Genomic DNA, 12,903 nt, shown 5'->3' on the forward strand with positions numbered 1-12,903 from the left:
CGACTGCTGTTTTCTCTTCACCTTCTGTGTGTCTGTATGTCTTTCTCTCTCTGTCTTTTGTAGGCTCTCTCTCTCTCTCTCTCTCTCCTTTACTCTCTCTCTCTCTCTCTCTCTCTCTCTCTCTCTCTCCTTTTCGCGCTATCTTCCCTCCTGGTTCTTGTTGTAATAAGTCTTTCTTAGTGTCGACTTGTACACGTTTGCCCGCCCTATTGACGTGACACCCAAGGCAACACCCACTTTTTTTGTTTTTTGGCGGCCGCTGTCATTTTTAAAAGTAGCCCCGCCACGCCTGAATTTTCACCCGCGACTGGCTTTTCAAACAAGCCCAATTTGGCGGTAAAACAGCGAACCTGGCAACTCTGCTCTGCTGAGCCACTGAGTAAAACACGTGTCTCAGGTCTCATTTAATAAGACTCATTCAGAATAGTGATGTATCTATTTTTTATTTTAAACAATATTGTAATAGCAAATATGTGTGTCTATTACACTGTCTATTACAATTAATAATTAATTCATAGCGATTATTGTGTAGATTTTACCTGCATTTGATTGTTATTCTATTAGTAAGTTATTGTTGTCTTTTCCTGTTGTGGTGATGATTACAATATAAATAGCCTAAATGATACATTAGTAACATGTTTTTAGCATTATATTGTAAAGATTGTGAGTTTTTCACGGTTCATGCTTGAGTTGTTAGTTCTTGATGTATTATTTGTGACTTATCTGTAAAATTGATTGGACCAGATACTGGTGAAGATTAAGGGGCATCATTGATATTTGATTCATCACTCAAATGTTCTTGGGTTTCAGAAAGATCACAGATCTTCATCAATGAGAATTGTCTTTCCTCAGCTTCTGTCTGAGCGCTGTGCTCCACCACACATCGAAACACTGAGTTGTAGTCCGGTTTGGACGGGGTCATCTTGAGGAAAGTCCACATGGAGTAAAATCCATTGTTGTTAAGACTGGCAGGAGAATCGAAGACCCCATCTGAGATTTTTTCTTCATCTTTATACCAGGACACTGCAATGGGACGCGGGCAGAAATCCTTTATGCACAGGTTCAGCGTACATTCTGTTCCTAACTGAGGCTGAGGAGGATCACACTGGATGAAGGCCACGTTTGGAGGCTGACCTGAAAGAGAGAATATAATCAAAGTAAATGATCAAAAATAAATATTTTTTACAGCGAGCATGAATTAAACTAATTGTACAATACATTAGGGTTTTATGATTGAACTCTGAATGATAAAGCAAGGTAGAGTAAGGTGGAGCAAGGTAGAAAGTGGTAGAAAGAGGTAAAGTGAGGTAAAGCAAAGTGGAGTGAGGCAAAGTAAAGAAGAGCAAAGTATAGTAAGGTTAAGCAGATTAGAGTTAGACAATGAGAAAGAGTAGAGCTTAGATTCTCTGCCCGAACCCGACCTGACCCGAGGACCAGAAAACCGGGCTCCAGAAAATAGTCAGAGATGTAGGCATCTGTTTTCTAATTCTAACAAAACAGCGAAAACTGAAAGTGAAACTGAAAGTGTTAACTGAATCTAATTAAAATTGTAATTAAAAGGAAAAAACATAACTATCTCTAACTGTATTGTGTGTTTATAAAACTTACTAAAACGAACTGAAATTACTGATAGAATACCCTCATTTTTGTTCTTAAAAATCATTTTAATTAAGTAATAGTTTCCGATCATATTTCGCTCATTCAAACAGCCCGAAAACAGACAGTTTTTGGGGCGGATCGGGTCGGGCTCGGGCTCATAATGACAGTTCATGGTTCGGGTCGGGTCGGGCTCAGGCAGAACGTGCACGGGCTCGAGCTGGGTCGGGTCGGATTTTTTGGGCCCAATCTAACCTCTAAGAAAGAGGGAGGTAGAGTGAGGATGAGTTAGATAGAGTGAGGAAGAGGGTGATAGAGGGAGATAAGTAAGGTTGAAGGAGGTTGAGAGAGGCAGAGATTGTTGAGTACAAGAATATTTTTCTTAATATTGTGGGGTTTGCTTCATTGAAAGTGGATGTGATTTCAGAATAGCTCATCCATACAAATAGACAGTTCTAGCCAGATGCAACCATTCACCATTGTTACCACCTGCTGTCCAATGTAGGTGGTAATATTAGCCTTTTATGACGTATTCCAAGTAAACAAACATGACACTGTGGATCGAAGAATGGCAAATACTAGTGGTGTAGCAGTACACAAAATTCACGTTGTGGTTTACACCTTGGTATAAACCTCACGGTTCGGTACGTTTTTGTTACAGTTAGTGGAAAAAATTAAGAGGCAGGGCATTCTGTAAAGCCTTACCTTTATTAACTTTATAATAAAAATGGAACTTCATTATTACCATGTTTTGTTTTTTTGATAGAATGTTGTAACGGAGTTCGAGCTCTTTTATTAAATTCTTGAAACCTGGGTTCTCTCCTACTGTCAAGAGAGACTCCATCTTTTGGATATTGTTGGAACAAACAAACAATGAGCCTGATTGTGGAGCTTTTTTAAAAAAACAAAAACAACAGCATTACTTTAACCGTTTAAACCAGAGACTGTACAAAAGATGGATGCCGTGTCTCCGTTCCCATTCATTCAATGAAATTGAAGCCAAAATCTTCCGCCATGTTGGCGATCCTGAAACCCGAGTCTGCGCAGTAGAGACCAGAGGAGGGAGAAAAACTGTGGAGAGACAGCCTACTCATTTAAATAACCCCGCCCCTGAGGGCTGCAGAGCGGAGCTGACGGTCTGTTATTGGTCCCGCCCATAACCAGCCCATTTACAATAACCACACCTTTTTGGATAGAGCTGAATAACGTTTTAAAAACCGAATTCTGTGGGGATATAAAAAGTTGTCAATATAATCAGAGGTTACACTAGCTGCTGCATTTAAATAAAGGAGGTAGAATTACAGTATATTAGAAAAAAACGTGATTGAAAGTTGTCTGTTTTGCCATTGAAACCTATGGGGATGGGTAGGTTACACAGCTTTCTGAAACCGAACAGCAGGGGGCACCCGACCTGTGGTGGCTTCACTTTTGAGAGGCTATGCTCTGTCCAGCTATATACAGTCTATGGTTTAAACTACAAATATTTTTTTCCTAAACATATAGAGAGAGAGAGGCCGCACGTGAGCGAGAAAGAAAGAGTCTCCTATAGGCTTCACCGTGTATTCTGCGTGCGTTTACACAAACCGAAATGTGACCCCCCTACCGTGACGGTTCGCAAAGAATACACGTACCCCTACACCCCTAGTAAATACTCATCCCATGACTTTTGGTGTGTCAGCTGTAAGTCCAGACATGGATTGGGTACATACCATCGGTGCTGATGTGGTACTGGATGTCTTTGTAGAACGGTGCCGGGAAGCTGCTGTGGTAAACTCTGCAAGTGCAGGTGGTTCCAATATTCACTTTATTAACGGTCAGCTCCACCTTATTCCATACACTGTAGAGCTTCTCCTGGTCCGCGAATGGGCCGAACCAAGTGGCAACATCTCTACCCTGCCCGAGCCAGTCCAGCCAAATATCTTCCGGGTAAAACTTCTCAACCCAACAGCACAGAACCAGAGGCTTCCCCAGTCGGGGAATCTGCGGCTGGCAGGATATCTGCAGGCGGCTCGGTTTGACTGCAGGAACATTTATATTGAAATCATGAAACCGTTCAAAAGTTTACCAATCATTTTATGTTACATATGTGATTAACAATAGCATGGATTGTATGACAAAATAACCGAAATATATTGTAAACAAAAAGTCACTTTTTTATATTTAAATATTTATATATATATTATATTTAAATATTTAATTTTAAATATTACATTCTGGGATGCACAGAATAATCGGCAACTAAGAATGTTTTGCCGAAAAAGCTGTGCAGGGCTAGGATAGTAACGGTAGTATACTAGGGTTACAATTTTTTTTTTTAACAGTAGGCTGACTAACTTTTAATATTGCAATAATTTCCAATATAATTTTATTAAGCAAGACAAAAATATATTTGTACTATGTAATTTTTCAGTGCTGAAAAAGTGGCAAATTGAATAAAACCCTGGAAAAAACATGGTCAGTATTCAGTATTTGGCCTTTGGCTAAATGTAATTTTGTTTGTTTTCAGAAAAAAAAGTAAATTTCAGTGCATCCCTACTACAAAAAAAATGTATCAAATGACGAAAATAATGATTAATCACACTTTTTCTTCTTTAAGACTAAGTTTTTGATAATGGGTGTTTGAAAATGAATAAAAGAATCAGCGTTAGAAACACTAGAATGTTGTGAGTTACTAGGTTTAACTGAGTTCTAAAGTGGCACTAAACCCCCTGATTTTAGCTGACTCCACCCTAAAAATAAAAAAGTCTAAAAAATGGGAGAGGCACTGGGTGATGTATGGGTTTAGAGGCACAGTTGAACCTGAGAGGGCACTGCAGAGGCAGAAATTACCAAATTATAAGCGCTTTTAAAGGTTAGGAAATGTTTATAAAATGTTAGGCAGGACTGATATGTTTCATTAATTCAAAGGAACACACTTTAGCTATTAATGAAAAAAATAATAAAGGCAAAAATAAATGCTAGTGTAGCTCCACATTCCTTTTAACAGCTTGAAACGTGCCATCAGCTATGTGTGTTTGTGTGTGCATGAATGCGTTAGAGCTTCCAGATTAACTACATGCATTAATGTTGACAGCCCTATTAATTATTTATAATTCGCTTGTTACAGTTTTATTATTTGTAGCACTCTAATACAGATTACACATACAGATTTTTGAACAGAAGTGTTTTCAATGAAATATTATAAGATATAAAGAATGATATACAAACCTTTGACGCTAATCATTGTATCTTTTGTTATTTTCTTTCCACCGCACTCAACCATACAGTAGTACTGCCTGCTGTTGTCATCGATGGACAGTTTTAGTGTAACAGAAGAAGTGTGAACTTCCCCGGCTGACTGGAGCTGCATTCCACCATACAGGCTTTCCAGTGCAATTAAAGGATCCTTCTCTGTGTTTCTGCGCTGACCTTCCTCAGCGCTTCTGTTACGCTTGTCTGGAGATCTGTACCACCGGATGTTGAGGTGATTAGCTTTTACTCCTCTGATGATACATCTGAGCGTGGTCGGTGTGTTTGCATAAATAATATCAGGTTTGATTATTTCAGACACTGAATGAGGCACTGAAAAGACAAATAAAGATATAAGAATAGGTTTATCAAAAGGTTACAATTTTTATGTTTAACATTTTCACAACATTTGCTAAATATTTGCTAATGTTAGCAACAAGTTAGCACACTGGACTCTGTAAACATGAAAGTGAGGACTGCATTACATTTACCTTAGAAGTCCGATATTGAGACTGGGAATGACATCCCGCCGGAGTTGATGCCATTTCAGTTAAACATTTCAATAGTTTGACACTATTTTAAAATATTTTTAAAACTATCTAAATGAGAAATACTCTAGACAAAAGTTGACATTGTAGCCAACAGAGGTGTCAAGTAAAGTACAAATACTTTGGTTTCTTACTTAAGGAGAAATTTTGGTTATCTTACTGGAGCAATTACTTTCTAGACGACTTTTAACTTCTGCTCCTTATACAGCTCTAGAGAAAATTAAGAGCAGACATTTGTAGCCTAGTATAAAGAAGATCTGTGCAGAGACTCAAAAGAAGTCAAGCAAAATGTCTCAACTAAGCTTCTTTAATATACAGCTCAATATAATATACAAATTAAGAGACCACTTCAGTTTCTGAATCAGTTTCTCTGATTTTGCTATTTATAGGTATATGTTTAAGTAAAATGAGCACTGTTGTTTTATTGTAATAAATACAGACAACATTTCTCCCAAATTCCCAAAAAATATATTGTCATTTAGAATGTTTTTTGCATTAAAATGTGATTTTCTTTTATTTGCTGAAATAACAAAAAAAAAAATGCTGAGCTTTCAGACCTCAAATAATGCAAAGAAAACAAGTTCATATTCATAAAGTTTTAAGAGTTCAGAAATCAAATCATGCATTAAAAAGTCAAGCAGTTCCGCTTGGTTTGATGGCTTGTGATCATTCATCTTCCTCTTGATTATATCCCACAGGTTTTCAATTTGGTAAAATCAAAGAAATGGTCATTTTTAAATGGCCTCTTATTTTTTGTTCCAGAGCTGTATTTTAAAAATAGCCTCATTTCTCTTATTTCATTTTAGATTGTTTTTATTCTGGCTTCTCAACGATTAAAAAAAAAACTATCCAGCACACAGCAGGCTTATATAGTCTAGTATGAAGATGATCTGTGACAAATGTCCCAACTAAGCTTATTTAACATATTTGATTGTACTAAAAAATTATTTATTTTTAATGACCATATATGCAGCTGAAACATTTTAATATAACATTATATAATTTTTTCCCCTTACATTACTTTTACTTTTATACTTTAAGTAGTTTTGAATCCAGTACTTTTACACTTTTACTTGAATAAGCTTGAGTTGATATTTCAAACTTCTACAGAAGTATTTTAAACCCTAGTATTTATACTTCTATCTGAGCAATGAATGTGAATACTTTTCACATCTTTGTGAGCCAAATATTAAAATACACACATTATTGGTAATTTGGAAATTCTAAAAGCCAGATTTAAAAGGAATGCAGCTTTAGCCCCAAGATTACTCACTAACCATATACTAGCTAGCATGCTAGCCAACGTGCTATCAAAAAGACACACTGGACAATTAAATTAAATTAAATGTTAGTTACATGCCAATATGCTAAAGTCAAATAACCAAATAAAACACACAATAGCCACCAGACAGCACGCTAGGTTAATACCCTAATGAAACAAACATAGCCACAAGCTAACACGCTCGCTAATTATAACTTATTCGAGTACACAAAAGCTATCATAGTCACTGTACAGTTCTAAAGTATGAAATGTAGAAATACATGCGTCAGTTCTGACTTTGAACGTATGGACTATTTGAAGCAGAACAGAAACATATATTGTTAGCAATGTTAGCTAAATTAGCAAAGCAGAAATGTTACACACAGACACACCTGGTCGAACATGCCTGTACAGGATCACTGCACCACCAATGGTCAAAGCCGTGAAGAAAACACTCGATATAACTGTACCAGCAATTAAAGCCACAGTGTTATACGGCTTCTCTGGACCTAAAATGACAACAGTTAAAAAACAGTTAGGTACATAGATAAAGTTAACTAGCTACTAGCTACTACAATTAAAGTATTTGCCTTCTTACAAATATATTTTGTTTTTGCTTTTGAGTCATACTTGCATTTTTCAGATTATCAAACAAACTTTAATATCAGACAAAGATAACAAATAACTAAAGATAGCAAATATAAAAAAAAAATAATGATAATTTCACTTTTCAAAGGAAACAAGGTGATTTCAAACTATGTGAGAATCACAGGAATTAATAGTGATTCATTTAAAATTATTTTTTTGGGGGGAAAGCTATGTTTAATTTCACTAGCTACAACCAGGCCTGATTACTGCCAGACTTGTAGAATCAATAAATCCCTTAAACGGAACCTGTCTGACAACATAAAGCAGCTAAAGATCTCAAAAAGCAACATATTATGCCCCAATCTAAAGAAATTCAAAAACAGATCAGAAAACAATGTCACTGATCATCTATTAGTCTGGAAAAGGTTACAAAGTCTTTTTTAATTTGGGACTCAAAGCGGACCACAGTGAAAGCTATTATTCACATATGGAGAAAACATGGAACACTGATGAACCTTCTCAGGAGTCACAGGCCTACCGAAATTACTTGGGGTGGTACAATAAAGTTATTAGGTTTAGAGGCCAGGTTGATTTGGATAGATTTTTTTTCCCTTAGTAAATGTAATTATAGTTTACAAACTGCCTTTATATTCATTTAGGTTATCTTCGTCTGTTTTTAAAATGTGTATGTTTATCTGAAAAATGTAAGTATATTAAAACATAAACAAAAGAAATCTGTAGGGGGTGGGGTGGAATAGATTTGAGTGGGGTGGTATGAGATTTAAAAGAAATTCTCAGCTTTGTATTGCATTATGTGTGTTACATCTATTATCTGCAAAACTTTCAATAAAAACTTTTTTACAAAAAAAGAAATCTGTAGGGGATACAAATCGTTTTTCACAGCATTTTAGTTATATTTAATATAAGAATGATCTAATATTGGAGAGTTTTATTTGTGGATAAACATGGTGGTGGCTGATTTTGGAACCTAAGACAACTCAACCAACATACTCATGTGGGGCTAACATGGGAACAATATTGACTAGGTGGGTCTTCTTGTCATTACAGTCCACCTTGTAGGCCCTGTAGAGTACAGAGTAGAACCCAAATGGGGCCCATGTTTAATCCCTTCTGGTCTGATTACTGACATCCATATTTGGGGCCAACATGGAACCCATTGCAAAGTTTTCTGATTCCCAGTTGGGCTACCCATAGAGACCCCACACGGGCATGTTATCTAAAAATGGATAAATTGGACTAAATGTATCGAAGGAAAAGTAAAGTAGCTAAAGGAGATTATTAAAGTCCACTCACCCTGAACTCTGACTGTAGTATTTTTGCGGTAAGTTTCGGGGAAAGCTCTGTGCTCGATCTGACACTCGTACACTCGTTCACCTGATACCATCTCTCCCTTCACAGTGATTCGGCTGCTCAGGTTAAACGTTCCGTCACTGTTCGGAACCGGAATTCCTGTGCAGACGTCCCGAGCCGCCGACTCTGCCCCACCTCCTCCGGTCTTCCAGCTCACTTTCAGCTGCTCTGGGTAGAACTTTGTGATTTCACACCTCAGGGTTTTCTCCTCTCCTTTCAGTACAGTGACCAGATCAGGCATCGAAACCTGAGGCCGAGCTGTGCCAGAAACAGTGGACGAGACGACAGGTGAGGGCAGAGGTGGGCGTGGCTATGTAATAACTGTCCCATTAATACACTCGCATATCAGAAGTCATGGGACAGCTGTATGTAAATATAAATATGATAACAAAGTGTTTCCTCAGGGCACGGTTTGGGAACGCCTGTTCACACCTGTGTAAGTTCTGAGGTGCTTCTTGTGAGTGAGATTAAAGGAGCCCTGGCCAGTGTGCTCATGGCAAAGCCAAGTGAATTAAGGCCTGATAGTGGGTGCAGATGGAGAAGATATTCCATTTCTGAAGTGGTTAAGATTCCATTGAACACTCCTCACTCTACAGTGCCATGTGTGTACAAAAAAAATGCAAATAATACCACCCACAGTGGACAGTGATTGTAGTGACTGTTAATAATGATGACCGATGGTGTCTGGCTAGAATTGTCCATGCAAACAGACAAGCGACATTGACAGAAATCCAACATTTAAATTCACATTCAATGCAGGAAATGCCACACACATACTCCATATGTTCTTTATTTTAAATAGGACATGGCAAAATTCTCAGGACACCATACTTATTCCTCTCCATTGTTGATTGTATGTTTATATGTACAGTTCAAGGCAGATGCTGCCAGTCGCCTTCTATAGGGGTTGGACAATGAAACTAAAACACCTGGTTTTAGACCACAATCATTTATTGTCCCGATGGACAGTTCTGGTGGAAACAGGACAGTTGAAGTGCACATTGAATTCTGCTGTGATTTGTGCAGCCGTGGTTTCATGTTTTTTGGATACAATCAGGGTTAGCACCCGAACATCCCTTTCAGACAGCTTCCTCTTGTGTCCACAGTTAATCCTGTTGGATGTGGTTTGTCCTTCTTGGTGGAACGCTGACATTACCCTGGATATCGTGGCTCTTGATGCATCACAAAGACTTGCTGTCTTGGTCACAGATGCGCCAGCAAGACCTGCACCAACAATTTGTCCTCTTTTGAACTCTGGTATGTCACTCATAATGTTGTGTGCATTGCCTGCTATTTGAACCTTCACACTCTGCTCTTACTGGTGCAATGTGCAATTAATGAAGATTGGCCACAAGGCTGCTCCAATTTAACCATAAAACCTCCCACACTAAAATGACAGGTGTTTCAGTTTCATTGTCCAACCCCTGTATGTTGCATTTCCAATACACACGTGACGCTATGGATCGAGGAATGTTAAATGGAATTCTGAATTTCAGAAATGGAATATCCCATCCATCCGCACCCACTATGAGGCTTTATTCCAACTTCCATGAATCAAGTGGCCTTGCCTTAGCCTTCTGGCCAGTGTTTAACTTCACCCATAAGATAGCACCTCACAGCTTATACAGGTTGTTTCTCTGAGATTCTGCAGTCCCATGATTTTTGGCATGTCAGTAGCATGCACTTTGTTTTTTATCTAGAATAAACACGGCTAAAAGTCTGCTATAAGCAGAACCTCACCTGTCAGTTTGAGGTGGATGGTGCGGTCGTACTGGTCAGGCTGTATGATGACCCCACATGAGTAAACGCCCTCATCGCTGACCGTCGTGTTGATCAGCTGTAGTGATGCGTTTCCTCTCAGCAGCCAGGCCTCGTCCACCTCAAATCCTTTAGTGTGTTTCATAATGACGTCATTCTGACTGGCAAATAACGTCTCAGTGACGCCGTTCTTGGACACCTTCCACCACACGTCGATGTTTTCTACGCTGGCACTGGGAGGAGTGTAACTGCAGCCCAGAGTTACTGGTGGCCCAACCGCGCTGTACTGGGTTTCCTCAGAACTGTGCAGTGCAGCACCTTGATTCAGATTAGACCAGAACATCCAAAAGGATTAGTTAACAGAACATCAAATCACTTTGGACAATTTTGATCACATTTGGAAAGAGAGTTTTCCATATCCTCCCCTGAAAACTGCCAGTCCTTTTTTTTCACCCTCACAGTTAGCCAGCTAGTCAAGTTAAAGGACAGCTTTCAAACATGGTGGAGGGAGTTTCATCTACAACTCAAAGTGAAAACTAGGCAGTAGCTCAGCTTCCCCTAAAATGTAAAAAAAATAAGTGATTAAATATATACTATTGTGTGTACATGTCACTGATTAAATATGCGCTACAACGCGCTGAACTTAGTTCAGAATCAGCTTCTTATCACTGGTAACGCCGCGGCTTTCCTCTTACTCATTCCCGCAGCTTCACAGCGCTGCTTTAAACAGTGCACAGACTTCAATAGTGGAGCAAAGCGCGAGGCGAAATGAGACGAGTCATTGGATAAATGCTGGGCTTTGTCCCGCCCATCGGACGCTCAGCATCTCTGGGGGTCTATGGGACAGTGGGCCGGCCTCGGCTCAGCTTCTGCTCAGCTTCTGCATGATGATTGGATGATCTGTCTGAAGCGGAGTCCCTTTTTGATTGACAGCGAAATAAGCGAATCAGCGATCTTTTAGTGTAAAAATCCATGATGGGAGTATTTTCATTCTGTTCTGAGTTGAACTGGAGACTTTCCTAATACTTATAGCGGCATTGTCTTTATTAAAAACGACTAGCGACAAATCCAGCTTCTATTTCTGGTGCTTTTCTGTAGCTGCGTGTGTTTGGAGACTTGTGTTATCATTAAAAACAATTTAAATAATTTAAATTAATAAAGGGATTATTCAAGGAAATTAAAGCTGTCCAAAAAGGAACTAAATTTACCTGCATTTTTTCCTTTACCAACTTTAAAGATTTTGCGTAATGTTTTTTTTTTACTGATCGTTTTATGTTTATTCATGTTATAGCATCTTTTTTATGTAATTGTTCAATGTAAAGAATGGGTAGTATGGCTTTTTGTTGTGTAGTGAAAACTTGTTTACAAAAAAAAAAAAAAAAACATCTGAGGGAGAGTAGAATTTTTGTATAAATAAAACTACATATGTTAAGATGTAGGCCGAAAGTGAGCTTCCCCTCCTTGAAAGACCAGCATCCGCCACTGATTTGTACATTTATGAAATACTGTAAAAATGAGCAAATTAGTGAGCAATTACAATACATTACAATTACAATAAATATATTAGATCCTGCAGGGATAGTCATTCTAGGACAATGATATAATTACAATAAATTGTCTCTTCCAAACTCATGGAAATGACTGTTTTCAATATAAAATACATCATCTTAAGAGCCATTGCTTTAAATGATTAGTTTCATTTCTCTGCACTCTTCCCTACACTAATATGGCCCTTTTTTCGAAGACAACAAAGATTATTTATCACAGCTGAGTGTTTTAATGAGATGCCAATGAAGAGAATAATTCTCTTACCTGCAAGCTGGATGAAAATGAAGTGAATAAGAAAGAAATTGATAAAAAATGTTAAAGCACTGCGTTGCTGAGCTCTGAATCCGTCTCCGGCCATGCTAAGAATTCCTGGAGGAAATCTTAGTACTTCCTGTGGGGTCAAAGTTCATTCTTTACTGTTGTCATTAAGTTTCAACAGCTTTTAACTCAGCTATAAAATAGCCTGGGCACAATGCCTGTTGACTGATGACGTCGCTGTGCACCTGAACACCTCCCTCTGGATATTAGTTAATCATTTACAGTAATTGCAAACACTTAAAGAAACTGTACTGCTACTGTACTGAAGTATTAGGCCCATCTAATTAAAAGTAAGCATGTTTCATATGCAATTTAATTTGTATTAGTGATAAAATAAACCCAAACTTACAGTACTTAAGCTCTTTTAACTGAGTTAGATTGTGATACAGTACTCACTGTCACTATAGTACAGATTATGGTATAATAATTGAGCTAGATTGTGATATAGTGCTCATACTTTCACAATAATACAGTTTATGTCCCTATAGTAGATTCTGCTATTCTAATTGAGTTAGTGATGCAGTGCTAATATTCTCACTGTAGTAGCTTCTGCTCTTCTAATTAAGTTAGATTGTAATAAAGCACTCATATTTTCACTGTTGTACAGTTTCTGCTCCTCTAATTAAGTTAGACTGTGATACAGTACTCATACTTGCACTGTAATTAAAATTCTACTCTTTTTATTAA

The 12,903-nt window shown here is 38.0% G+C and overlaps 1 protein-coding gene across 1 annotated transcript; it reads right to left on the minus strand.

The window, feature by feature from the left end:
* Positions 1–426: 426 nt before the first annotated feature.
* On the minus strand, positions 427–12,449 carry LOC103021615 (uncharacterized). The gene is made up of 7 exons (XM_022682421.2): positions 12,163–12,449; positions 10,333–10,668; positions 8,536–8,850; positions 7,026–7,142; positions 4,804–5,157; positions 3,306–3,614; positions 427–1,134 (listed from the first exon to the last, which is right to left on the minus strand). Exons 1-7 carry the CDS (start codon positions 12,254–12,256, stop codon positions 758–760), a joined length of 1,902 nt encoding a protein of 633 aa, XP_022538142.2. The 5' UTR covers positions 12,257–12,449; the 3' UTR covers positions 427–757.
* Positions 12,450–12,903: the final 454 nt, after the last annotated feature.

This window comes from Astyanax mexicanus, chromosome 24, assembly GCF_023375975.1.
Source record: "Astyanax mexicanus isolate ESR-SI-001 chromosome 24, AstMex3_surface, whole genome shotgun sequence".
Classification (NCBI taxonomy): Eukaryota; Metazoa; Chordata; class Actinopteri; order Characiformes; family Acestrorhamphidae; genus Astyanax; species Astyanax mexicanus.